The 25,721-nt window shown below is 39.3% G+C and overlaps 2 protein-coding genes across 3 annotated transcripts in view; one reads left to right on the top strand and one right to left on the bottom strand.

Moving 5' to 3' along the window:
- The first annotated feature begins 1,127 nt into the window (after window positions 1–1,127).
- TMEM50A (transmembrane protein 50A) lies at window positions 1,128–23,202 on the top strand. Of its 2 annotated transcripts, none has more exons than XM_081226380.1 (7): window positions 1,128–1,277; window positions 2,947–3,052; window positions 4,785–4,897; window positions 7,310–7,377; window positions 9,446–9,538; window positions 12,284–12,344; window positions 22,706–23,202. In XM_081226380.1, the coding sequence occupies exons 2-7, from the start codon at window positions 2,960–2,962 to the stop codon at window positions 22,749–22,751; spliced, it is 474 nt and encodes a 157-aa protein (XP_081082506.1). In that variant the 5' UTR covers window positions 1,128–1,277; window positions 2,947–2,959; the 3' UTR covers window positions 22,752–23,202. The 2 variants fall into 2 exon arrangements, with proteins under 2 accessions (XP_081082506.1, XP_081082507.1); XM_081226381.1 differs by lacking the exon at window positions 1,128–1,277 and adding an exon at window positions 1,763–1,874.
- A 1,666-nt stretch (window positions 23,203–24,868) lies between these two features.
- LOC308612038 (RH-like protein) overlaps window positions 24,869–25,721 on the bottom strand; it is a gene marked incomplete at its 5' end in the record, with an annotated part of 33,823 nt that continues 32,970 nt past the window's right edge. Inside the window, one exon of the mRNA XM_081224244.1 lies at window positions 24,869–24,958. Within this exon, the coding sequence (XP_081080370.1) occupies window positions 24,932–24,958 (27 nt within the window). The 3' untranslated portion in view covers window positions 24,869–24,931. The remainder of the gene's footprint in view (window positions 24,959–25,721) is intronic.

Raw genomic sequence — 25,721 nt, 5'->3', positions numbered from 1 at the left:
GTGTTCTTTCGGGTACACTACAGGGTCAAAGCCCTAGTACTGTCACCCCCGCGTGTTCGAGAAGGTCCTTCTGTAATACGACCTTCCCCGAGAGCGGCACTTCCTGCAGGATCGCGACCCGCTCCGCGAAGAAGACTGCGAGTGGCGCCCGTACTTTCTCTGGTGGCGCCGTCCGGACCGAGACCGTGACCTGCGCCTTCTCCCGGGCGGGCTCTGACTCCTGGACCACGACCGACTCCAGCGAGACGCTGGAACAGGAACGAGAGCGTCTGGAAGAGCGGGCGAGCCCGGCCACAAGTTCGTTCACGTAGCTAAGACATCGTTGATGCCGGCTCTGAAAACGGTCACTTCCCCAAAACCCAGAGTATCTCCTAAACCTAATCCTATCTCCCAACGATTTTCCCCGGGAGGGGATGTCTGGTAATCTGGAGACATTTTTGGTTGTCACCACTGGGGGAAAGAAGGGGATGCAGATAAACACCCTACAGCGCACAGGACTGCTCCCCGCCAAAAACCAGAATTATCTGGCCCAAAATGTCAGTAGTGCCTAGGGTGAGAAACCCTACCTTAATGCAAACGGAAAAAACAGGTCAAGTCTCAGAAGAGGGTCACCGCGCCGGGACCCTCTGGGTCGCCCAAGTAGCCCGCTTCCAGAACCGGGAGGTCCCCGCCTCCCGGGAATGACCCCGCCACTCACGGAGGCGAAGCTACGGCGAGGACGGGTCCAGGCTCTGAGAAAATAAACGGGACTTTAAAACCCCGATTAGTGCTGTGGGGCCGCGAACCCGGACCTACCTTTTGCACCACACGGGACCCATGCCTGAGATAACTGTGTGAGCGACCCCAGCAATAGAAACTTTACCACCTCACTGAAGACGGATACAGAGCCCCAACAAACGCCTTCTTTCGAAAGCTTAGGAGAAAGCAACTTCTCACACCTACCCTGGAACGCTGGACCCAAGCACCACTTCCGACGTACACATGTGAACGCAGCGCTGCGGAAAGTCCCCACAGCCGGCACCCGGAGCATGCTCAGAGAAGTCGGCGCGGTAGGCGTGGCTCTCTCTGGCCCTCCCTCAGCGAGTCCTACTCTCTCTCCGCGCCGCTCCCTCCGCCCCTTTTCCGCATGCGCAAGCGAGCTCCTGGGGCGGTGCTGCTCAATCCGGGTATCCGGAGGCCTGTGGCTGTTTTGTTTTCTTGGCTGGAGCTGGGCAAGTGCGGCGGCCCGGCGCGGCGCGACACCGGGCTCTGGACCGACTGCACGCGCGGGGCTGGACGTAAGTGCCAGGCAGGAGTGGGGGAAGGGGAGGAACTGCCGCAGGCTGGATGAGGCCGGGACCCGGGAGTGTCTGCCCGGCTGATGCTGCCTGAGTCGTTGGGTCCACCCTCTGGGAAGCTGCAGGCTCAGGCTGTGCCTTGCTGTCCACTTCCTGGCCACTTCCTGCTGACTCGTGTCTGGCCGGCGGCGGGAGAGGACGACCGCCTCCGCAGTCCGGACAGCGCCCTCCCCGACACGTCACAGGATCCCTGAAACTCAGCATGCCCCCCTACTTTAGAGCTGCAGAAACTGACACCCCGGAAGGAGTGTAAGCCGGCTGGTTCCCTGGGCGAGGGAGATGGCGGAGCCACAAGAGCTAGAACTAGTTTCCACATCTTCCCAGTCGCAGGCCACTCTCTACACCTCAGATCCCCAGAATCTGGAGGGCGGAGTTTGGGCACGAGTTGTGCGGGTAATAAACCAAAGAAAAACGGATTCGGGGCGGCGTCATTGGGGTGAACCGAAAACAACATACTGGCTTGCCGTTCCTCCCAGGGAAGAATAAAACGAGTGAATTTTCAAAATTGGACTTGTCCTAAAGGCATATTAGCACTGGGTATAATCACAGTTTTAAATTTAATTTTTAAAAGGGAGTTTCCAACTGAATTCATTGCTCTTTTTTAGGATATGTTTTTGAACAACCATGGTTGCTGGCTACAGAGTAGCTTCATGGACAGGTTAAGATTCACTGTAGGAGTTTGGATGTTTGCTTGATTATTAACAATTTACACTTAATGCAGGCTTTTTCATATTCTGAAATAGAGATCCTATGGATGTGTATCAGACCAGGTTTGTATGGCCCAGCTCTAAGGAATGTTTTATGTAAATGTCGTCTATGGTAATTTATCCATGGTAATATAGCAGTGCGTTTTCTTTCTTTCATTTCTTTCCTTCCTTCTTTAATTTCTTCCTTCCTTCCTTTTTTTTTTTCTTTCTTCTTTCTTTTTTTATGGTCTGAATTAATATTGACTTCAATTTTGTACTTTCTTTTGGCTGGAAAACATGTTAGAGTCACAGATAGAGCTTACTAAAATGAAATGGGTGTTCTTTACATAGAAATGACGCCAACAGACAGACTTGGAGAAGGAAAAAATAATGAAGTGAAGGGACGTGAGGCGGGTGCAGTGTTTAATTTCTTAATTAGAGTGTGAAGAAACATGTTCTATGACAAAATGTGTAAGTTGCTAAGAGAAATATTTTTCATCTGAGGCCATGCTTTAACTCAGAACTAAAGTTTTATCACTTGTCTCTGCTATGCTAGTGCTGCTGGACTGTAAATATCTAAGTCACATAATAACTTAGTTTGGAATTAAAATTAATAATCAGTGTAAAATTTTTTCAATATTGGGATGCCCACTTTTGTTTACATTGCTTAAAATATACCAAAGCCATCTTTTAAATTAAAAAAAAAACTTAAATGAGTCCACATTTTGTTTTCCAAAGTTATGTGGAAATTCATCAAAAGCTAAATCAAATATTCTGAAGTATATGTAGCCAGATAAAGTATTTGTAACTTCACTTTTATTAAATTATTCCTAAACTGTTAATTATTTTCTAGAAACATAAGTCAGGTTTGAAGCAAATCAATAGAAGTACTTTAGTTGGTTTTGTTTGTTTGTTTTTTCAAGTGACCTGAAAAAAATGTCTGGATTTCTAGAAGGCTTGAGATGCTCAGAATGCATTGATTGGGGGGAAAAGCGCAATACTATTGCTTCCATTGCTGCTGGTATCCTAGTAAGTGTCCTTGATAATTTGGGCCTTCATTATTTTGGTGTGTTTGTTTTTATGTATTTAAAGCTCTGTGTGATGTCTTTAAGTAAGTGCTATTTATTTTATCTTTGCTACTGAATTTTTTAAAATAAATGTTAATATTTTGTTTTATTTATGAGAGGGTCTAGTTATTCCATTTAAAGAGTTGACATTATGGCTTGAAATTTGATTAGATTATTTTACTTTAACTGCATGAAAAAAATTGTATAGTAAGACAGTATATTTTATACACTTACTCATAGCATGGATTATGCTTCCTCTTACTGAGTACATTAAATTACTAAGAAGTGTTTAAGAAACAATCAGGTCAAAACCATTCAAGAGATATGATTGCATTTCTCCATGATCCAGCGTTAACTTTCTTCTCAATCTCATTAGAAAATAGAAAGAAAGAACTCATAAAAATATATTGCTTAGAAGTAATTTATAGTATAAAATTCTTATTTACATTACAGATCCTTCAAGGTATCTGATATTTGTTTTGTCCTCTAATGTTGTCATATGCTCTAAACAGTAAATTTTAAACAAACAAAACTCTTAAGTTTCAATATGTCCTCTTTGCATAGTCTCTGACAGTTATAATCTATGAAAAATAATTATCCTATATTTTTCCAAAGTAATGTTAAAATAGAAAACTACTGTAGAAATTCTGCTCTTAAAAAAAAAAAAAGCTTTGAATTTTAGTCTATGAAGAAAATATCTTGAATACATTGAGCTAAGGGTGAAAAAAAAACAGTGAAAGAGTACTTGCACTAGCTAATAAAAAAGTCATTAATGGAGTATGGATCTGTCTGTAACCTGATCAAAATAATTTGATTAGCCTAAAATAGTTATTTTAAAATGATTCCCTGAAGATGGCAATTCTGAGAGCGAACTAGGTCAGGGTTGCAAGTGGGGATAGAGAAGGGGGTTACTTTCCAAACCTTCTAAGCTACTTGTCAGTATTTGCTTAATGTCATCTTATTGTAAGTTTCTGCTCAGGTGATAAAAAATATTTGTGCAGTTTTAATGTTTTTTCATTATATGTTTGCCCTTGATAGTGTCCAGAACCAAATGCAATTAAAATAAATTATAATTTGGTATTTAAATTGAATTTAGCATAATCTCTGAAACCATCTGTAGACTGCACTATAATTCATCAAAAGGGAAAGCAGTACTGCATAGCCGTTGTTTATTTCACAACACCAAGAGGCTAGCTAAAATTTATCAACGATAATTATTCCCTATATTATTTTGAATACTTTTTTTTTTCATTTTCAATAATATCTTCCTGGACGCTTATAATATATCGGCAACAGGCCACTCCTCCTGTCAGCTGGAGTCTGAATCACTTTTTTCCTTTCTCCTGCCATGAAATATTGTAACTTTTAGTTCACAAAATTAGATTACAGACTTTAATATGACAACATAAAATAATGACTGAAGTAGACTTAGAAAAGAAGTGTTAATAAATAATAATTGCTGTGGGACTTTAGGGTATCTAATCTTTCATCAGATACTAAGCCATATACTAATTATATGCAAGAAACTGCTGGAACATTTAAGAAAATTTTGGACTTTATTAGAAGGGATCTGTTCACTTAGATTCTTGGCTTGATTCCTTTCTTTGCTGGAAAGCAAGATTCCTTGCTTTCTTTTTATCCAGTAAGATATGAAATAACTGTAATTTCTCATTTTTATGGTTTGTTTGTTTTAGTTTTTTACAGGCTGGTGGATTATCATAGATGCAGCTGTCATTTATCCCAGCATGGATGAGTTCAACCACTCCTACCATGCCTGTGGTGTTATAGCAACCATAGCCTTCCTAATGTAAGTGTCATTGTTAGTGACATGACTTACAGATTGTCACAAAAGAAAAATGTTTTACATACAGTTGAGTAGAGTTAAATTTTTTAAGTGTTACCAAATTAACATACGGGACATGGTTTAAAAGTCAAATCATAGGGCTTCCCTGGTGGCACAGTGGTTGAGAGTCTGCCTGCCGATGCAGGGGACACGGGTTCGTGCCCCGGTCCGGGAAGATCCCACATGCCGCGGAGCGGCTGGGCCCATGAGCCATGGCCGCTGAGCCTACGCGTACGGAGCCTGTGCTCCGCAACGGGAGAGGCCACAACAGTGAGAGGCCCACGTACCGCAACAACAACAACAAAAAAAGTCAAGTCATAGAGAAGGACTGATGAAGAAAAGCAGGAGGCTTCTTTTCTTCCTTCCACCTCTCCTCTCCCACTTCTGTCTCCCAGCTTCTCTCAGCCAGCCTTTTATTTCTAGGTTGCCAGTGTTTATAACTTTACTTTCACGTCAGAAACCATATACTTCGTCTAAGAGTTTGTTTATTCATTCACCCAACAAATATTTATTAAGCTTTTATATTCCCAGGCTCTGCTCTAGGTACAGTAAATACAGTATATAAAACAGGAAAATCCATGCCTTTATGGAATTTATACCTTAATGAGTGAGGCAGATTGTAACTAAAGAGAAATAAATTAAATATATAACATGTAAGATAATGATAAGTGTTAGAAAAAGCAGAGGGGGGGATATGAGATGTCAGCAGAGGGTGCAGAAATTTTAAATAGAGTCAAGGAAGGCCTTACTGGAAGGTGATTTTTAAGTACAGATTTGAAGAAGTGAAGGACCTGATCGTGGATATACGTAAGAGAGGATCATTCCAGACAGACGGAAGAGCAAGCACAAAGGCTGTATGGCAAGGGGACCAGCATGGCTGGAGTAAAGGGTCAAGGTCATAAAAGCCAGAGAAGACTGCGGAACTGTCCAGACTGAGGAAACTAAAGAGACAGGAGAACAAAATGTCCCTCATGGTTCTGGACCGGATCCTTTTACTATTTAGAGCATTATTGGGACAACTGGGGAACTTGGATGAGGTCTGATGGTTAGCTAACGGGAATGGATCATTATTAATTTCCCGATCTTGATGGTTGCATTGTTCAGTAGAACTGTCTCATTTATAGGAAATATATACAAATTTCTGGGGTTATGGGTCATCATGTTGGCAAGTTTCAAATGTTTCAGGAAAACAAATTTATTTGAACTATACTTGGGACTTTTCTATAAGTTTGAGATATGTATAAAACTGGTAATACCAGAGAACAAAAGGGGTTGTTCATTCGAGGATGTGCCTAGTGGTGAAGACTGACGAGGCAGGGTCATGGCTGTCCCACAGAGAGCTGTGAAGTGTATTCAGGTGGCTCAGCAAGGAAAAAGAAGAGCCAATAGCCACTAGCCCAAGAACATCTGCATTGTTTAAAAATATGAAACTTGTTTTAAAATGTATTTGTTTTATGTACCAAATAACTTACAAGAGATCACTGAAAATAATTGAGAGTATTTTGATCATTCTTTTTAAAACTTAGATTTGAATGAATAAATTAAGACTTTATGTTGTGGTGAAAAAATTAAGGTTAATGTATTCAGTACCTACTCAATCCCTGTGCTAGGCACTGAGACTAAAAGTGAGAAATAAGATAGACACAGCCCCTGTGTCTTTCTAGCAGTAGACACTCACACACAGTTAGATGGAGATACACACACACACACACACACACACATACACACATATATGGTTTTCTAACTTCTTAACTTGATGTCTTGTGAACAGTTTCCCATGATATTTTAAAATTTGCAGAGGATACTTCTAAAGAAAACAAGGCTATCTCAATTTAGTATTCTGTGAAAGTCAGCAAAAGACTTCTTATGTCTGGAACGTGTAACAGGGATTGAAAAAACAAGATTTTACCACTTGCATCTCTTCATGTTGAGTATGTCTGATGTGTACAAATGGAAAACTAGATAGGACCAAGCTAAAGATCCTTCCAATCTTAGCAAGATATAATTTTGAGAATTTCACTGTCAGATTTTAACAAGCATCAGAATCACCTGAAGGCTTTGTTAAAATTCAGATTGCTGGGGCCCATACCCAGAGTTTCTGCTTCAATAAACTTGGGGTGGAGCCGGGGAATTTTCTTTCTAAAGAATTCCCAGGTGATGCTGATTCTGCTGGTCTGGGGACTATGGCCACTGCTTTACAGGATATCTGGTTGAGGGGACTTGCCTAAGGTGTATAAACGCATTACTCAAGACTTATGAAGACTTACCTTAAATTTGCAGAACTCTAGCTTATTGTACCTGGTAATTTGATGTCATGGATAATTTCCTTTTAAGAGTCAGAGACCCTGATCTCTTGGTTTTATTGTATTCACACAGGATTAATGCAGTATCGAATGGACAAGTGCGAGGTGATAGTTACAGTGAAGGTTGCCTGGGTCAAACAGGTAAATAGGTGCAAACAACATCTTACTATACACCCTTAAAATGAGAATTATACATGGAAGGGCCACTTGTCTGACTCCTTCAGATCAGAGATAGGTTATAGGTTCCAAGGAGAGGTTATAGGTTCCAAGGCCTAAGGTAAAAGTCACATTTGATCAAAGATTGCCGAATAGTATTTTTAAATATATGCACAGTTTTGAATATATAACCCTGTGCAATAATATGTGGATATAAATGTATACAGAGCACAGTAAAGAACAGTATATAATAAAGAATACGTGTGCAAAATAGAATTTCTGCTACATGAGGCTGTACCGGGACTTCCCTGATGGTCCAGTGGTTAAGACTTTGTGCTCCCAATGCAGGGGGCCTGGGTTGGATCCCTGGTCAGGGAACTAGAGCCCACATGCCGCAACTAAAGATCCTGCATGTTGCAACAAAGATCCCACACACAGCAATGAAGATTCCACGTGCCGCAACTAAGACCCAGCGCAGCCAAGTTAATTAATTGATTAATTAATTTTTTTAAAGAAGCTATACCATATAAATTATTTTCTTCCCTTTTTTGCCAACCTTACTTGATTGAATTAGCATTTTGAAATAGCTTAGGGTCATAGTTTTTTAGTGTGTTTTAAAATACACAACATAAAATTTACCATCTTAACTATTTTTAAGTAGACAGTTCAGTAGTAGGTGCATTCATTTTTGTTGTGCAACTATTAATCTTGCAAAACTGAATAGAATAATAGAATTTTAGTGCTTAGATTCACCTAGGCCTGCCCTGCTCAACTAAGGAACTCATATCCCCTGAACACCATGGCCATGTACCCAAGGTAGGCAGAATACAGGATATGTGTAGCACAGCTTCCTACAGGGTCCAATTTAGTCAGAGCTTTGAGGGGACAGATATTTATTGGGCAGTTTAAATGGTAAACTTAAAATATTATATCCATACAAAAATAAACCTGGATATAGGCAAATTTCAGGTGACTTATTTTTTTCTTTCCCTAATGAAACAGGAGAAACTGCAGTAGTCAGCTCTGGTCTATGCTTTCAGACTCGCCTTTGGTTCACTCTCTTTGTAGATCAACTTAAGTAGAAGAGATACAGAAATACCGATGTACCACAACCTTGTAAACTCTAAACAAAGAGATGAACGTTAGAGTTAGTGTTGGTAATAATAAGCCAATAATAGCTCGAGCTAAGACTAGATAGAGTATGGCAATCACATCCATAAATAAAATTTGTTACCTAGCACAGCTTTGGGGGTCCAGAGCTAGTTGTATTTGTTTTAGTATCTCATCTGTGAGTAACAGCTTATTACTTCAGAACTATTTTACCTTTTGGGTATGAAATCAGAAATTTATAACATTCTATTTGCTGTGCTTTATTGAGCAGGGCAGTGTTTTTATTAAAATGTATTTGTACTAATTAAACAAACTCATCTCAGAATTCATTTTAGGCCATCTGATGACTCCATTTATTTCATATCAAATCTTCATAAATATTGTATAATGTGATTTATAAGTTGGTTGTCTTTCTCTGTTAACATAATTTTAATGCAGCTTAGTCCTAAGTGCCAGCCACACTAAATTTGAATTTGCTTTGCTGCCTGACTTGCCTGAAAGGGAAATACGGTAGTGTTTAGGTTCACATATCACTGAATATGAATTTTTTGTTAAGTATACCTATGTTATTGTTTGAAGGTTCTCTTGGAGGGCTTTAAACTTTGGAGCACAATTTCTAAAAATACTTGGAGAATGAGCTTCTAAATATGGTGAAACATATTTCGTGAGATTTATATAGGAAGGGAGAGTAAAGTTTTTCTCAGTGTCATAGGTGGGGAAAGTAAGCATAGGCACTTAGAATATACAGACCAACCAACCAACAGGAAAAGGGCCAAGGTCCACACTGATGATACTCAGCACATTTTTCACTGTTCTTGCTTTAGACTTTAATGGCAACTACACATTTTTTTCTCTTTGGGTTTTTGTCTTCTTTTTGAAAAGTTAATTGAACTGACTGCTGCCATTTGAGAAACAATTCTGTTAAAATATTATTTTCCTTAAGGTGCTCGCATTTGGCTGTTCATTGGTTTCATGCTGGCCTTTGGCTCTCTGATCGCATCTATGTGGATTCTTTTTGGAGGGTACGTTGCTAAAGGTAAGAGAAAACGCAGTTTTTATTTTACTTCAATGGAATACTGAAATTTTGTGTTAAAGTTGGTTTTTTTAGAATAAAGCTTTTTTCATACTAGCAAGGCATTTGTGCCTGGGAACTCTCCTCCCCCTATCTGTATTTGTTTTGTTTGTTTGCTATGTTCTTAGTGTACCTTTCTTCTGTATTTTCTAATCTAGAGCCTGGAAGGAATGGGACACAGCTCTATACTTTGTTCCTCTTTGGCTTCCAAAAACCTCAAAAGCAGAACACATACGTTGCCCAGCTATTTGGCAAGTTTTGACTTGCTGAATAATATCCGGGCAAAGCTCTAACATCCTAGAATTGAAATTTATTGAACTAAAGCTCCCTGATAATATGATAGCATCTTCTTTTAGACAGAAAAGCAAATTAACACTTAAGGCGTGTCTGCTATATAAGGCCAGTTTAAGGCAAGCTAGGAAAAGACCTGCTTTTGGGTCCCTGGCTGAAATTTCCTTGAGGGACCCCAGAAAAACATGAAATCCATTTAATGTTCTGGGTAAAATTGACGATGCTTATCATAGTAAAAATATAATATTAATGATTTGCCAAACTAGACCAGCAGAGATCTAAGCTAGCTCATATTTTAACATTTTATTTCTTTGAATAAAATGTAATTCTTGGATTCAAATCATTGGTTTCCTGATTTTTTTTTTTTTTTTTTTTTTTTTTTGCGGTATGCGGGCCTCTCACTGTTGCGGCCTCTCCCGTTGCGGAGCACAGGCTCCGGACGCGCAGGCTCAGCGGCCATGGCTCACGGGCCCAGCCGCTCTGCGGCATGTGGGATCTTCCCGGACGGGGGCACGAACCCGTGTCCCCTGCATCGGCAGGCGGACTCTCAACCACTGCACTACCAGGGAAGCCCGTGGTTTCCTGATTTTTTATTAAAATTGTTTTAATCTTACAGATAGGAATGATAGGCAATTTTAAATATTTATATTTTGTCTTTTATTTATATAATTTATTATAAAACCATGTTACTAAAAATGTAGAAAAGAAAGAAAAGAAAAACTATAATAATCTTTCTACTCTTAAATATTTTGGTATATTTCCGTTGGTATCTTGCATTTTTTAAGTAGTTATAATCATAGTATAAATATAATTTTGAACCTAGCCTTTTGCATTTAACATGATATCATAAGTAGTTTTCTTGCTGCTATAAAATCTATCACCATCATATTTTAGAAACAAAAATGTTACTTTTTTATCATGTGAAGTGCATAATTCTTGTTCATTGTAGAAAATTGAGAATATGAAAGAGCTCAAAGAGGAAACTAAAATTACTGATAATCCTTCTTTCCTAGATACAACTATTAATACAGAGCCCCTTTTTGTAGGAATGTGTTCATCTCATAGACTTTTAAGTTATTTTCCTAAAGGCTTCTGAAGCCAGGTTATGCTTTGAGAATTATTAGCAGCAGATCTGGAATTTTATAAAGTGGCCTTTATATAGGATCTTTATGAGTCATTCTAGTGTTAATAGTTATTTAATGTAGAATATTTAATGTGGCCTTCTAGTAGAGAAGGCCTATACAAACCAGTGGCTATGGTAATCAGATTAATTTAAAACTATTATGAGAAAAAGTTGCTATTCATCTATTCATCATGCCTCAGTTTGTCAATTAGTCAGTGATGATTAACAGTTCCAATAGTAGAAATTTATGAGAATTTCAACTTCAGTCGAGGATAAAATGGGGACAAAATGGTCCTCTGGCAGTCTTGCCCATCTTAGTTAGGGGCTGCTTTCTCCATCCAGGTGTTTAAGCCCAAAACCTGGGTGGTTAAGGCCTGTCAAGAATGACACCTCTTTCTCTCACATCCCACACACCCCAGTCCATCAGCAAATCCTGTTGATTCTGCTATTAAAAAAAAGTGGTCTTGCATCTGACCACTTTTTACCTTCTCCATGGCTCCCACCCTGGTTTAATCCATTATAGTCTGTGGCCTGATTTCTTAAAATAGCCGCCTCACTGGTTTCTGTTTCTCCCCTTCCCCCCTTTAGTCTACTGTCAGCACAGCAACCAGAAGGATCCTATTGAAATGTGTCAGCTCAGGTCACTTTTCTGCTCAAAACCCTCCAATGGCTTTTCATCTCACCCAGAGTGAGAATCAAAGTCCTCACCATTACTGAGAGGCTCTAGAGGATCTGCACCTCCCAGCCTGCCCCTCATACTTCTCTGATCTGTCTCCTGCTTTTCTCTCTTTGGCCCACGTGACCATTCCTCTAATGTACCAGACCACTCCCACCCCAGGGCTTTTGCACTTGTTCTGCTGCTTTTGCATGGCTCCTGCCCCCACTTCCTTCTTCGTGTCCTCATGCCAGTGTCACCTTCTCATGTGGTTTTTCTGGCCACCTGTATAAAATATCATCATTCACTACATTTCCTATACCTTTCCTGCTTTTTCTCCTTATTTATTCTTGGTATTCTCTAGCTCCGTGAAGGCAAACACTTTGCCTGTTTTATGTACTGCAGTATCCTCAGCACATTGAACAGTGTTGGCACATAATATGTATTCAGTATTTGTTAAATAAATGAAGGAGGCTACCAGCGCTACACTCTGTCGTATGTATTGTGTCATTTAATGCCCACACCAACCACAGTTACCAGAAAAATCAATTATGTTAGGCAGGAAAACTGATATTCACCAGTTTATCAGAAACAATGTATTGAGATCATAAACCTCTAAATATTACAATTACTTTTACAGAAAAAGCCATAGTATACCCTGGAATTGCTGTATTTTTCCAAAATGCCTTCATCTTTTTTGGGTAAGTTTGTTTTGCATTCTTCATCCTATCTTTTTTTAAAATAATGGTTTATTTTATGTCATTTACTATATTTAGTTGCTTAATTTCCCCCGTCTAGTGCCCCTTCCCCATGTTAGTGTCATAAAATACGAAGAATGAGACTGAGAAAGATATTTTTACTACATGGGTTGGCTTGCTGCCCACCTTGGGAACATACATCGATTTTTTAAATTGCCACCACCTCCCCTTTAACGAAGAACTGTGATTTGTGTAGATTTAGTTACATAACACTGGCACTGTTCATTTAAAATCTGTATCTCTAACAGTTGTTTTTAATGAAAGCCTGCTTAAAATCACTTCTCCTTAAAATTTTGTTTCTGAAGGCATTTTATGGTTCTTACTATCCTTGGTGTCACAAGAATTTGTGCCATTTGAGGGGTAGAGGAAAAGCCCTGACATTTTTTAATCCTTCTGATGCAATGACAAATTAAAAGATTGCTAAGACCTTAATACTTTTATCACTTATCTTTTCTAATGTTCATTCTTTCCTGGACACTTAGGGCCTGCCCTTTCCCCTATCCCTGGCCTCCCACTCAACCCCTCCCCCCCAAAACAGCAACAACAACAAAAACTTCTCTTTATCCTGTGTATCAGGAGTTCTTAACTTCCGTTCCATGGGTAGGCTTCTGAAAATTGGGAACCTCCAGGTATTTCTGTATGCAAGACATTGGTTTTTCTGCTTGTTTCTGGGACGAGAGTCTGTGGCTTTCATCAGATTTTCAAAGATGTCCTTAATCCAAAAAAGGTTTTAAAAAAAACCTTTATATCCTGTATCTTCTTTATATGGTGTATATTCTAGGACAGTCTATTCTAGGGCTTTTCCTTCCCTGTCCCTTCCCACCCACCTCCTAAAAGGAAATAGATGCCCCATATCTATGTGAACCACTCATGAAATGCTAACAGGTGCCCTTTAATAGTCAGCAGTTAGTATTCACACTTTTTCCATTCTACCACAAAACATTTTTGCAATTTTATAAAATCAGTTTAGAAATAAGAAAAATATGAACTTACATGTGGCAAGATACACAGCCTCTTTGGGTCATACCTTGCATCTTGAAACTAGTGGAGAAAACCCAAAGAGTTTTTTTAAAATGTTAGGCCAAGGCTTCCCTGGTGGCACAGTGGTTGGGAGTGTGCCTGCCGATGCAAGGGACATGGGTTCATGCCCCGGTCCGGGAAGATCCCGCATGCTGCGGAGTGGCTGGGCCCATGAGCCATGGCCGCTGAGCCTGCACGTCCGGAGCCTGTGCTCCGCAACGGGAGAGGCCACAACAATGAGAGGCCCGCAGACCGCAAAAAAAAAAAAAAAAAAAAAAAAAAAAAGTTAGGCCACTGATTTTTGTGCAGAAGATAATAATGACCAAAGTTTATTGAGCACTTTTTATGGGCAAGGCATCATCTTAGTGTTACATGTGTGTTCTCAGTTAATCCCCAACACAACTCAGAAGGTCGCTCCATTACTATCACCATTTTATATGTGAGAAACAGGCACAGAGCTCATGTTTGAGATCATGTGGCTAAAATTCAGGCTATCTGACTTCAAAGTTCAGTCTCCAGCTACTATGAGGGTGAAATTTGAAATTTGGAATGAATTTAATTGACATTTTCTCCTTTTGCTGAATCTTCAACCAGTTGCTTAGTATAACACTGTACTTGAAAAATACAAAGTGAACAAACCTCACTCCCCAGGTTATGCAAATTTGGTAAATATGGGTAAGTTTGTTATTTTATAGGGTAAGGTAGCATGTGTTTATGAGAGGGACAGTGTTGATATTTATGATTCCTTTTCCTTTCAAGCTGCAATGCTGAGGCTTGGGCATCTTTAAAGAAGGACCAGGCACCCTGAGCTCACTGCTCCAGTATCTCCACAGGGTTAGAGGTGCTTGGGGGAATTCAGTGGCCCACAACTTCAGCCAAAGGAAGGCAGTGTAACAGGGTCAGAGGCAGGAGTTAGAAAAGCTTCAGGATGGAGTGGTGGGGAGGGGATTTATGAAAACCAGCCAAGGAAGGGCAAACAGCAGCCTTCTTTATTTTAATCATTATTTTCTCTGGCAGAGGTAGAGGATAAAGTAAGTTCCACCTTGAGATGCTGTTTTTGGCAGAGAAGTTACTCTGTCACAGCAGGGAGGAACAGAACCAGAGGACAGAGAGAAGATTCGTGGGAAACTTTTATCTTTTCCAATGAGGGAAGAAACATGTTAAGTTCATATGGTAGTTGCCACGTTTCACAAAACCTTGGAAACCGATCAGTGACTTGTCATTGTCTCAAATTAGTTATAATAAATTACTTTTCTATGCAATGAGTTTGGTTAATTTCTCATTTATTACTATTCTATCTATTAAGTCTAAAAACTAATTTGGTTTTGTGAAAATACTGTAAGCAAATCGAAATTAAATTCAACTAATAGACACCATTGTTAGAATAGTTGTAGCAGGTTGCCTACCATTTTGATTTACAACAGAACAGTTCTCAGCAACAGCTTAGAAATTACTGTTTCAGAAACAGATGTCAGTACCAAAGGTGACCATCTGACAATGTAGGAGGGACTGGCTCTTGCCCAAGAAACTATTGAGATTATAGTTTACATCTGGTGACTAGTGTGCTGAAGTTACCACATCTCTTTTAAGCTCTCTGGAGAGTAGGGTCCCTAATACCCAACTTTGGTTTTTCTTTTTTTGCAGCAGTAGGTTTGATATTACCTGGAAGAGCAGAGATCAAATCACTTTTTAGAGGTTTATGAAATCCTTTATAAAGAGAAATTCATATACTTCCAAGAGAGGGTATAGATGACTTCCTGGTTGCACTTTTTTTTTCCTGGTTGCATTTTTGTTTTCATCAAAAACCACTCAGGTGTTTACCTTTATAAAGGACTATGAAACCTGTTTTTTTTTATTTTTTGGCCATGCTGCTAGGCTTTTGGGATCTTAGTTCCCCCACCAGGGATCGAACCTGGGCCCCCTGCAGTGGTAGTGCAGAGTCCTAACCGCTGGCGCGCCAGGGAATTCCCTATGAAACCCGTTTTAAATCAACCATTTTGATTGAGGGTTTAACCTTCAGTATACACTGGAGATTGGAAAACAGATATGAAAACCAGCAGATGCCATTGAAGCGTCCACTCCTCTCTTCATTTCTCCCTTGCACTTACTCCCCACATCCAAGCCCTGATGATGAGTCTGCTTCTGAATTGTTTTAAACCTGTTCTCTTTTTGTCTATTTCCACTGTTATGTTTAGTCATCCTCATCCCTTCCTGAGCACTTCACATCCTTGACTGATACCTCTCTTGGATCCAGTTTTCCTATGTCAGGTTTCCTTCTAAAACAAAGCTCTAAGCCTGTCATTTCCCATCTTAAAATTTTTCAAAACTCGTAGCTGTCTACAGAAGAGGTCACCACTAATGACCATCCAACCAAATTCTGCCCACAATTCTGTTTTATTTAGCCTATACGGTATTTTTTGTTTTATTGAGCTGACATTTAAAAATCAAGAGATTTCATCAAAAATTGGAATTTGGGGCCTTTCTTGAAAAACTGGAGGATCTAACAACCTTGGGCCCTGCTCAGCAACAATCCGCTGGAGCTAAAGTTGTTTCTTTTAATGGGGGATGCATCTATGCATAGTCCCATCTCATGCATTGCCTGGGCCTGAGTACCAGCTGCCCCTTTAGTAGATCACAGGCTGGTGCCTGCCCCCTTGACTCATCTAAGGCACCGAAGGCCACTGTGGGCAATTTGCCACCCTGGTCAATTGGCTTACCAAATCCGTCCACTGCCGTTCCTCATCCTCCTTGATTCTTAAACTATACTCTGGCCATATGGGACTCTCCGCTGCTTTACTACACCACAGATATTTATATTGAGATATATATATGTGTGTGTATACATATTCTTATGCATATAATTCCACTCTGCCCTCTTAAACTGAAGCCTTGAAGACAACTATAGATACTTCCCCAACTAAAACCTAGAGTGTAAGCTCTGTGAGGGCATTTCCTGACACATCCATCTCCTGGACTTGTCCTGAGGCCCCATGGTCTTTTATTCCTCTTTGCCTTTTGATCTACTTTTCCTTTTCCTCTCCCTGGAACATCTTCCTTCATCATCCCACTAGCTCCTGTTCCTCCCAACCTCCCATTCAGACTCCTGCTTATCCTTCAAAACTCATCTAATATTACCTCCTCTGTAAATCCTTTTCTAACACATTCAGGCAAAATAAATTCCCATATGTTCTCTGCTCCCTTAACATGTGATATATATGTGTCTCCCCACCCCCACCCCCTATACTACCACATTGTGTCATCAAGAACATGAGCAACTTGAAGGCAGGGACTGTATCTTTACTTTTATAGCCCTAGCTTCTAGCACCTAGCACCTCGACTTAAAAAAGCCTCGTTGGCCGGGGGAAAATGGCAGCAGCCGTGTGGCTGACAGGGTCTTGGTGCTCTGGCCAGGTGTCAGGCCTTTGCCTCTGAGGTGGGAGAGCCGAGTTCAGGACATTGGTCCACCAGAGACCTCCCAGCTCCACATAATATCAAACGGCGAGAGCTCTCCCAGAGATCTCCATCTCAACGCTAAGACCCAGCTCCACTCAAGGACCAGCAAGCTACAGTGCTGGACATTCCATGGCAAACAACCAGCAAGACAGGAACACAAACCCACCCATTAGCATAGAGGCTGCCTAAAATCATAATACGGTCACAGACACCCCAAAACACACCACTGGACGTGGTCCTGCCCACCAGAAAGACAAGATCCAGCCTCATCCACCAGAACACAGGCACCAGTCCCGTCCACCAGGAAGCCTACAAAACCCACTGAAACAACCTTACCCACTGGGGGCAGACACCAAAAACAACAGGAACTACGAACCTGCAGCCTGCAAAAAGGAGACCCCAAACACAGTAAGTTAAGCAAAATGAGAAGACAGAGAAACACACAGCAGATGAAGGAGCAAGGTAAAAACCCACCAGACCAAACAAATGAAGAGGAAATAGGCAGTCTACCTGAAAAAGAATTCAGAGCAATGATAGTAAAGATGATCCAAAATCTGGGAAATAGAATGGAGAAAATACAAGAAATGTTTAACAAGGACCTAGAAGAACTAAAGAGCAAACAAACAGTGATGAACAACACAAGAAATGAAACTTTAAATTCTCTAGAAGGAATCAATAGAATAACTGAGGCAGAAGAATGGATAAGTGACCTGGAAGATAAAATAGTGGAAATAACTACCACAGAGCAGAATAAAGAAAAAAGAATGAAAAGAATTGACAGTCTCAGAGACCTCTGGGACAACATTAAACACCAACATTCAAATTACGGAGGTCCCAGAAGAAGAAGAGAAAAAGAAAGGGACTGAGAAAATATTTGAAGAGACTATAGTTGAAAACTTCCCTAATATGGGAAAAGAAATAAGTCCAGGAAGCACAGAGAGTCCCATACAGGATAAATCCAAGGAGAAACATGCTGACACATATTAATCAAATATCAAAAATTAAATGCAAAGAAAAAATACTAAAAGCAGCGAGGGAAAAACAACAAATAACATACAAGGGAATTCCCATAAGGTTAACAGCTGATCTTTCAGCAGAAACTCCGCAAGCCAGAAGGGAGTGGCAGGACATATTTAAAGTGATGAAAGGGGAAAAACTACAACCAAGATTACTCTACCCAGCAAGGATCTCATTCAGATTCGATGGAGAAATTAAAACCTTTACAGACAAGCAAAAGCTAAGAGAATTCAGCACCACCAAACCAGCTTTACAACAAATGCTAAAGGAACTTCTCTAGGCAGGAAACACAAGAGAAGGAAAAGACCTACAATAACAAACCCAAATCAATTAAGAAAATGGTAATAGGAACATACATATCGATAACTATCTTAAATGTAAATGGATTAAATGCTCCCACCAAAAGACATAGACTGGCTGAATGGATAACAAAAACAAGACCTGTATATATGCTGTCTACAAGCGACTCACTTCAGACCTAGGGACACATACAGACTGAAAGTGAGGGGATGGAAAAAGATACTCCATGCAAATGGAAATCAAAAGAGCTGAAGTAGCAATTCTCATACCAGACAAAATAGACTTTAAAATAAAGACAATTACAAGAGACAAAGATGGACACTACATAATGACCAAGGGATCAATCCAAGAAGCAGATGTAACAATTGTAAATATTTATGCACCCAACATAGGAGCACCTCAATACATAAGGCAAATGCTAACAGCCATAAAAGGGGAAATCGACAGTAACACAATCATAGTAGGGGACTTTAACACCCGACTTTCACTAATGGCCAGATCATCCAAAATGAAAATAAATAAGGAAACACAAGATTTAAATGATACTTTATACAAGATGGATTTAATTGATATTTATAGGACATTCCATCCAAAAACAACAGAATTACTTTTCTCAAGTGCTCATGGAACATTCTCCAGGATAGACCATCTCTTGGGTCACAAATCAAGCCTTGGTAAATTTGAGAAAATTGAAATTGTATCAAGTATCTTTTCCGACCACAACGCTATGAGACTAGATATCAATTACAGGAAAAAATCTATAAAAAATACAAACACATGGAGGGTAAGCAATACACTACTAAATAACCAAGAGATATCTGAAGAAATCAAAGAGGATATCAAAAAGTACCTGGAAACAAATGACAATGAAAACATGACAACCTAAAACCTATGGGATGCAGCAAAAGCAGTTCTAAGAGGGAAGTTTATAGCAACACAATCCTACCTCAAGAAACATCTCAATTAAACAACCTAACCTTACACCTAAAGCAATTAGAGAAAGAAGAACAAAAAACCCCCAAAGTTAGCAGAATGAAAGAAATCATAAAGATCAGATCAGAAATAAATGAAAAAGAAATGAAGGAAACAATAGCAAAGATCAATGAAACTAAAAGCTGGTTCTTTGAGAAGATACACAAAATTGATAAACCATTAGCCAGACTCATCAAGAAAAAAAGGGAGAAGTCAAATCAATAGAATTAGAAATGAAAAAGAAGTAACAACTGACACTGCAGAAATACACATGATCATGAGCAATTACTATAAGCAACTCTATGCCAGTAAAATGGACAACCTGGAAGAAATGGACAAATTCTTAGAAAAGCACAACCTTCTGATACTGAACCAGGAAGAAATAGAAAATATAAACAGACCAATCACAAGCACTGAAATTGAGACTGTGATTAAAAATCTTCCAGCAGACAAAAGCCCAGGACCAGATGGCTTCATAGGCGAATTCAATCAAACATTTAGAGAACAGCTAACACCTATCCTTCTCAAACTCTTCCAAAATATAGCAGAGGGAGGAACACTTCCAAACTCATTTTATGAGGCCATTATCACGCTGATACCAAAACCAGACAAAGATGTCACAAAGAAAGAAAACTACAGGCCAATATCACTGATGAACATAGATGCAAAAATCCTCAAAAAAATATTAGCAAACAGAATCCAACAGCACAGTAAAAGGATCATATACCATGATCAAGTGGGGTTTATCCCAGGGATGCAAGAATTCTTCAATAAATGCAAATCAATCGGTGTGATGAACCATATTAACAAATTGAAGAAGAAAATCCATATGATCCTTTCAATAGATGCAGAAAAAGCTTTCGACAAAATTCAACACCCATTTATGATAAAAACCCTCCAGAAAGTAGGCATACAGGGAGCTTACCTCAACATAATAAAGGCCATATATGACAAACCCACAGCCAACATCGTCCTCAGTGGTGAAAAACTGAAACCATTTTCTCTGAGATCAGGAACAAGTCAAGGTTGTCCACTCTGACCACTATTATCAACATAGTTTTGGAAGTTTAGCCACAGCAATCAGAGAAGAAAAAGAAATAAAAGGAATCCAAATCGGAAAAGAAGAAGTAAAACTGTCACTGTTTGCAGATGACCTGACACTATACATAGAGAATCCTAAGGATGCTACCAGAAAACTACTAGAGCTAATCAATGAATCTGGTAAAGTAGCTGGATACAAAATTAATGCACAGAAATCTCTTGCATTCCTATACACTAACGATGAAAAATCTGAAAGAGAAATCAAGGAAACACTCCCATTTACCACTGCAACAAAAAGAATAAAATACCTAGGAATAAACCTCCTTAAGGAGACAAAAGACCTGTATGCAGAAAGCTATAAGACACTGATGAAAGAAATAAAAGATGATACCAACAGAGGGAGAGATACACCATGCTCTTGGATTGGAAGAATCAACATTGTGAAAATGACTCTACTACCCAAAGCAATCTACAGATTCAAGGCAATCCCTATCAAACTACCAATGGCATTTTCCACAGAACTAGAACAAAAAATTTCACAATTTGTATGGAAACACAAAAGACCCCAAATAGCCAAAGCAATCTTGAGAAAGAAAAACGGAGCTGGAGGAATCAGGCTCCCAAACTTCAGACTATACTACAAAGCTACAATAATCAAGGCAGTATGGTACTGGCACAAAAACAGAAATATAGATCAATGGAACAGGATAGAAATCCCAGAGATAAACCCACGCACATATGGTCACCTTATCTTTGATAAAGGAGGCAAGAATATGCAGTGGAGAAAAGACAGCCTCTTCAATAAGTGGTGCTGGGAAAACTGGACAGCTACATGTAAAAGAATGAAATTAGAGCACTCCCTAACACCATACACAAAAATAAACTCAAAATGGGTTAAAGACCTAAATGTAAGGCCAGACACTATCAAACTCTTAGAGGAAAACATAGGCAGAACACTCTATGACATAAATCACAGCAAGATCTTTTTTGACCCACCTCCTAGAGAAAGGGAAATAAAAACAAAAATAAACAAATGGGACCTAATGAAACTTAAAAGCTTTTGCACAGCAAAGGAAAACATAAAGAAGATGAAAAGACAACCCTCCAAATGGGAGAAAATATTTGCAAATGAAGCAGCTGACAAAGGATTAATCTCCAAAATTTACAAGCAACTGATGCAGCTCAATATCAAAGAAACAAACAATCCAATCCAAAAATGGGCAAAAGACCTAAATAGACATTTCTCCAAAGAAGATATACAGATTGTCAACAAACACATGAAAGGATGCTGAACATCACTAATTATTAGAGAAATGCAAATCAAAACTACAATGAGGTATCACTTCACACCAGTCAGAATGGCCATCATCACAAAATCTACAAACAATAAATGCTGGAGAGGGTGTGGAGAAAAGGGAACCCTCTTGCACTGTTGGTGGGAATGTGAATTGATACAGCCACTATGGAGAACAGTATGGAGGTTCCTTAAAAAACTACAAATAGAACTACCATATGACCCAGCAATCCCACTACTGGGCATCTACCCTGAGAAAACCATAATTCAATAAGATACATGTGCAGTAATGTTTATTGCAGCGCTATTTGCAATAGCCAGGACTAAGTGTCCATCAAGAGATGAATGGATAAAGAAGATGTGGCACATATTACAATGGAATATTACTCAGCCATAAAATGAAATGAAATTGAGTTATTTGTAGTGAGGTGGATGGACCTAGAGTCTGTCATACAGAGTGAAGTAAGTCAGAAAGAGAAAGACAAATACCGTATGCTAACACATATATATGGAATCTAAAAAAAAAAAAAAAAATGGTTCTGAAGAACCTAGGGGCAGGACAGGAATAAAGACTCAGACGTAGAGAATGGACTTGAGGATCCGGCTAGGGGGAAGGGTAAGCTGGGACAAAGTGAGAGAGTGGCATGGACGTATATACACTACGAAATGTGAAATAGATAGCTAGTGGGAAGCAACCATATAGCACAGGGAGATCAGCTCTGTGCTTTGTGACCACCTAGAGGGGTGTGATAGGGAGGGTGGGAGGGAGACTCAAGAGGGAGGAGATATGGGGATATATGTATATGTATAGCTGCTTCACTTTTTTATAAAGCAGAAACTAACACACCATTATAAAGCAATTATACTCCAATAAAGATGTTAAAAAAAAGGCTTGTTGAATGAATTAGATAAAATCAGACATATAATGGTTACATGCTAAACATTGGTTAACTTTTTAGGAGGGACATATGTCTCCAAACTCAGAAGTTAAGGATGCAGGGAAGCTAGTGGTAAATAGCACAGCTGAGCACAGTGAAAGAATTTACTACCTTTGAATGATCAGTTTCTGTTCTGATACATCCCATGGGTTTTTTTCCATACAACTCATCAATTATTCTTTGTTGTTAGTTTCCCACGATTCTAAATCTCACAGTCTTTCTTTTACCAAACTCATCTAGTCATGTGATGTTTCTTATTTTATTCACAGAGGACTCATTTTTAAGTTTGGCCGCACTGAAGACTTGTGGCAGTGAAAACGTCTGATTTATTACTGCAGAGAAGTCCTGCATGGGTTTGGTTTTTTTTTTCACTGCTCACTCCCAGTCTTTTGTAATGCCATTTTCTAAACTTCTTTCTGAGTGTAGTCTCAACTTAAATTTGTATAATACTAAAATCATGAGAACTCCCTATTTAAACAACAACAACAGCAAAATCTATTGTGGTATGCATTTGATTAACTTGTAAAATGTTAAAGAAAAATATTTCATATGAGAAATTTTTATTACGTTTTATCATGGTATAATTTGTAAGAATAAAAATAAATCACAAAAGAAATTATGGAAGCATCTTATATGAGTATTTGTCATATCCAAGGTGCAAAACTGCAGTTAAAGTTCTCTGAAGTTTTAACGTGTTTATTTAAATGTGGCCTCTTCTGTGTCAAATGTTAAATGAAATATAAACATTGTTGTTTTTAAAAAACTATTCAGTGGTCAGAATTCTTTCTTAGTATACTTTGTGTTTGGTTTATATGGTTATGCCAAAAATTCTGTAAATATTTCAGTGTAAGTAACTATTGAGCATCTCCCAAGGGATGAGTGAACATGTTGAAAGAGAGTAGCCCCACAATCCTGCCTCCAGTCTCCTCAAAAGTGTCCCTTCAGTGGTACTGATTGGGGGGGGAGGGACGGGGGTGAGTAATAACTCAGCTGTGATACCTGGTCCTGGTGGGACGCTGACAGTCACTCCACAGCCACCATGGAAGGAAAGAGGAAGAGGATAGGGACTTGACACTGGTCTTTACTCACATGACTAATTCTGTTGTCGGTTTGATAATAAATTGGATTCCATTTCCTTGTATTTCTGTACTGAACCACTAAGCTCAAGGTAGACCAGCAGGGTCAATTATAATGAGAGATGTTAACTACTGGGAATTCTTAGTCTGTTCCTCTTTGGAATTCTGTTATCCCCCAGGCTCCCCACTTTGGCAAAATGGGAATTTTTTTTTTCTTTAATAAACCAGCTAACTGTGGGATACATGTTCTTCAGAGCTAAAGCGTGAAATGTTTTCTTTCATAAAACTTGCCACAATTAGCCATTCATTAAATGCCAAATATCACTTAGATTTAAATTGTGGTCCTTTTTTTAGTATTTATTTATTTATTTACATTTATTTGTTTGTTTATTATTTATTTTAATTTTATTTATTTATTATTTATTATTTATTTAGCGGCGTCTTCGTTGCGGCACGTGGGATCTTCATTGCAGCACACGGGCTCTCTAGTTGAGGCACACGAGCTCAGTAGTTGTGGTGCATGGGCTTAGTTACCCCGTGGCATGTGGGATCTTCCCTGACCAGGGATCGAACCCTGGTCCCCCGCGTTGGAAGGCAGATTCTTTACCACTGGACCACCAGGGAAGTCCCAGGCGTCCCCTTTCTATCTCAGCCATAGTTTCCTCCCACTGTGTACAGTTTGCATGTTGCCTGGTCATCAGCTATTCAAAGACATGGCTGTGTTGCTGTCATCTCACAGCAAGTCACTCCTGGTGAGGTTTTAGATCCACAGGATGTGAGAAGTGGAGGCGATCTTCGGGGTTGAAGTTCACCTTCTCTTCTTACAGATAAGGGAACCCAGACCATGGCAATTTAAATGATTTCCTCAAGGTCATAGAACTAGCTTTTAAATCTTGAGGCAGTGTATCTCCATCTTTGGCCACGAATGTCTTCCCCACAGTTAAATTCAGGATATGCTCAGGGAGTAGGAACTCCTTGTAAAACCACTGGAGTAAAAGCACAGTGTCTGCAAGGGCTAAATCTAAGTGAGTTCTTAGTTTTCCCCTGTTTTATATCATCTGCTTTGCTGATGTAGATGAGTTAACTGATAGCTTAATACTTTATTAGGCGCAAGAAAGAATCTAAATCGTCAATAAAATTGAACCAAAACCTTAATTTTGTGAACTGTGTGTCTGCACCTAAGAAAATAATGATAGCATCATCTTTCATGAAACCAAACATAATTGTTCAAAATTATTATAATATAAAACTATCCCGTATGTTTTTAGTCTTTTATTTTTAATATCAAATCTATCTCTGGCCTGTTTCATTGTACATGAGACTTTGCTGTTACGAGTGTTTGTCGCACACGCAAAAAAATGGGCAACAGTGAAAAGAAGTTGTTTTCAAACAGCCCTTGTTTTTCTTGGATGCTTTCGCTTAATATCCAACAGCCAAATGTGGAAACTGTAAAAGGAAAGCAAACATTTTTTATTACAGATGAACCCTTATCATATGCTTAATATTGTACACATATTGATTCTGGCTTGATCTTTTGAAACTTATGTTGCCCCAAATGTTGTTTCATCACAAAGGTCTTAGAAGTTCTTTCATAATATCTGAATTGGAAGATCTCTTAGATAGGTAGATCTCATTTCATATAGCTCTTTACATGGATCATTAGTGGTCACCTGGCTTTTGTTTGAACACCTCCAGTGACAGGAGACTCACTACCACATGAAGTAGTTTTGCAGACAGTTCAAATTGTTAGCAATTTATACTTCATCGCCCACTGGGCCTAGTTAAATTCTTTGGAGAAGCATAGAAAAAAATCTTTTCCCTCTTCTACATGACAGTCTCTCAAGTGTTTGAAGATTGTTCTTAGGTCTCCCTTGGGTCTTCTCTTCTGCAAGCTAAATAAATCGATCCTCAGTTCTTTGGTTGTGCCATATGGTACCCTGCCATACAACATCACTGCGTGTTGAATAGCCTTGGATCACAGAATTCTAGAACCAGAAATCAGAGTAGCTAAAGTTTATGCAGTGTTTTCTATGGATCAGTGTGCTAACATTTCACACATGTTACCTCCCTTAAATCCTTCCAACAACCTAGTGAGATATCTCCATTTCAGAGGTCACAGAGCTAGAGGTGGTAGAACCCAGATCTGTCTGACTCCAGAACGTCGAATTTGATCTCATTTCACAAATGAAGGAACTGAGCCTCCGCTCCA

This window comes from Mesoplodon bidens (assembly GCF_964165515.1).
Source record: "Mesoplodon bidens genome assembly, chromosome: 2".
NCBI classification, from domain to species: Eukaryota; Metazoa; Chordata; class Mammalia; order Artiodactyla; family Ziphiidae; genus Mesoplodon; species Mesoplodon bidens.
Note: the sequence above shows the minus strand (reverse complement) of the source record. Positions and strands in the feature narration are given on the sequence as shown.

Excerpts from the sequence above, each read along its gene's own strand:
- TMEM50A (XM_081226380.1), top strand. The coding sequence starts at position 2,960 with ATGTCTGGATTTCTAGAAGGCTTGAGATGCTCAGAATGCATTGATTGG. Across the intron at positions 9,539-12,283 it reads TGGAGGGTACGTTGCTAAAG|AAAAAGCCATAGTATACCCT; the intron begins GTAAGAGAAAAC and ends TTACTTTTACAG. Across the intron at positions 12,345-22,705 it reads AATGCCTTCATCTTTTTTGG|AGGACTCATTTTTAAGTTTG; the intron begins GTAAGTTTGTTT and ends TTTTATTCACAG.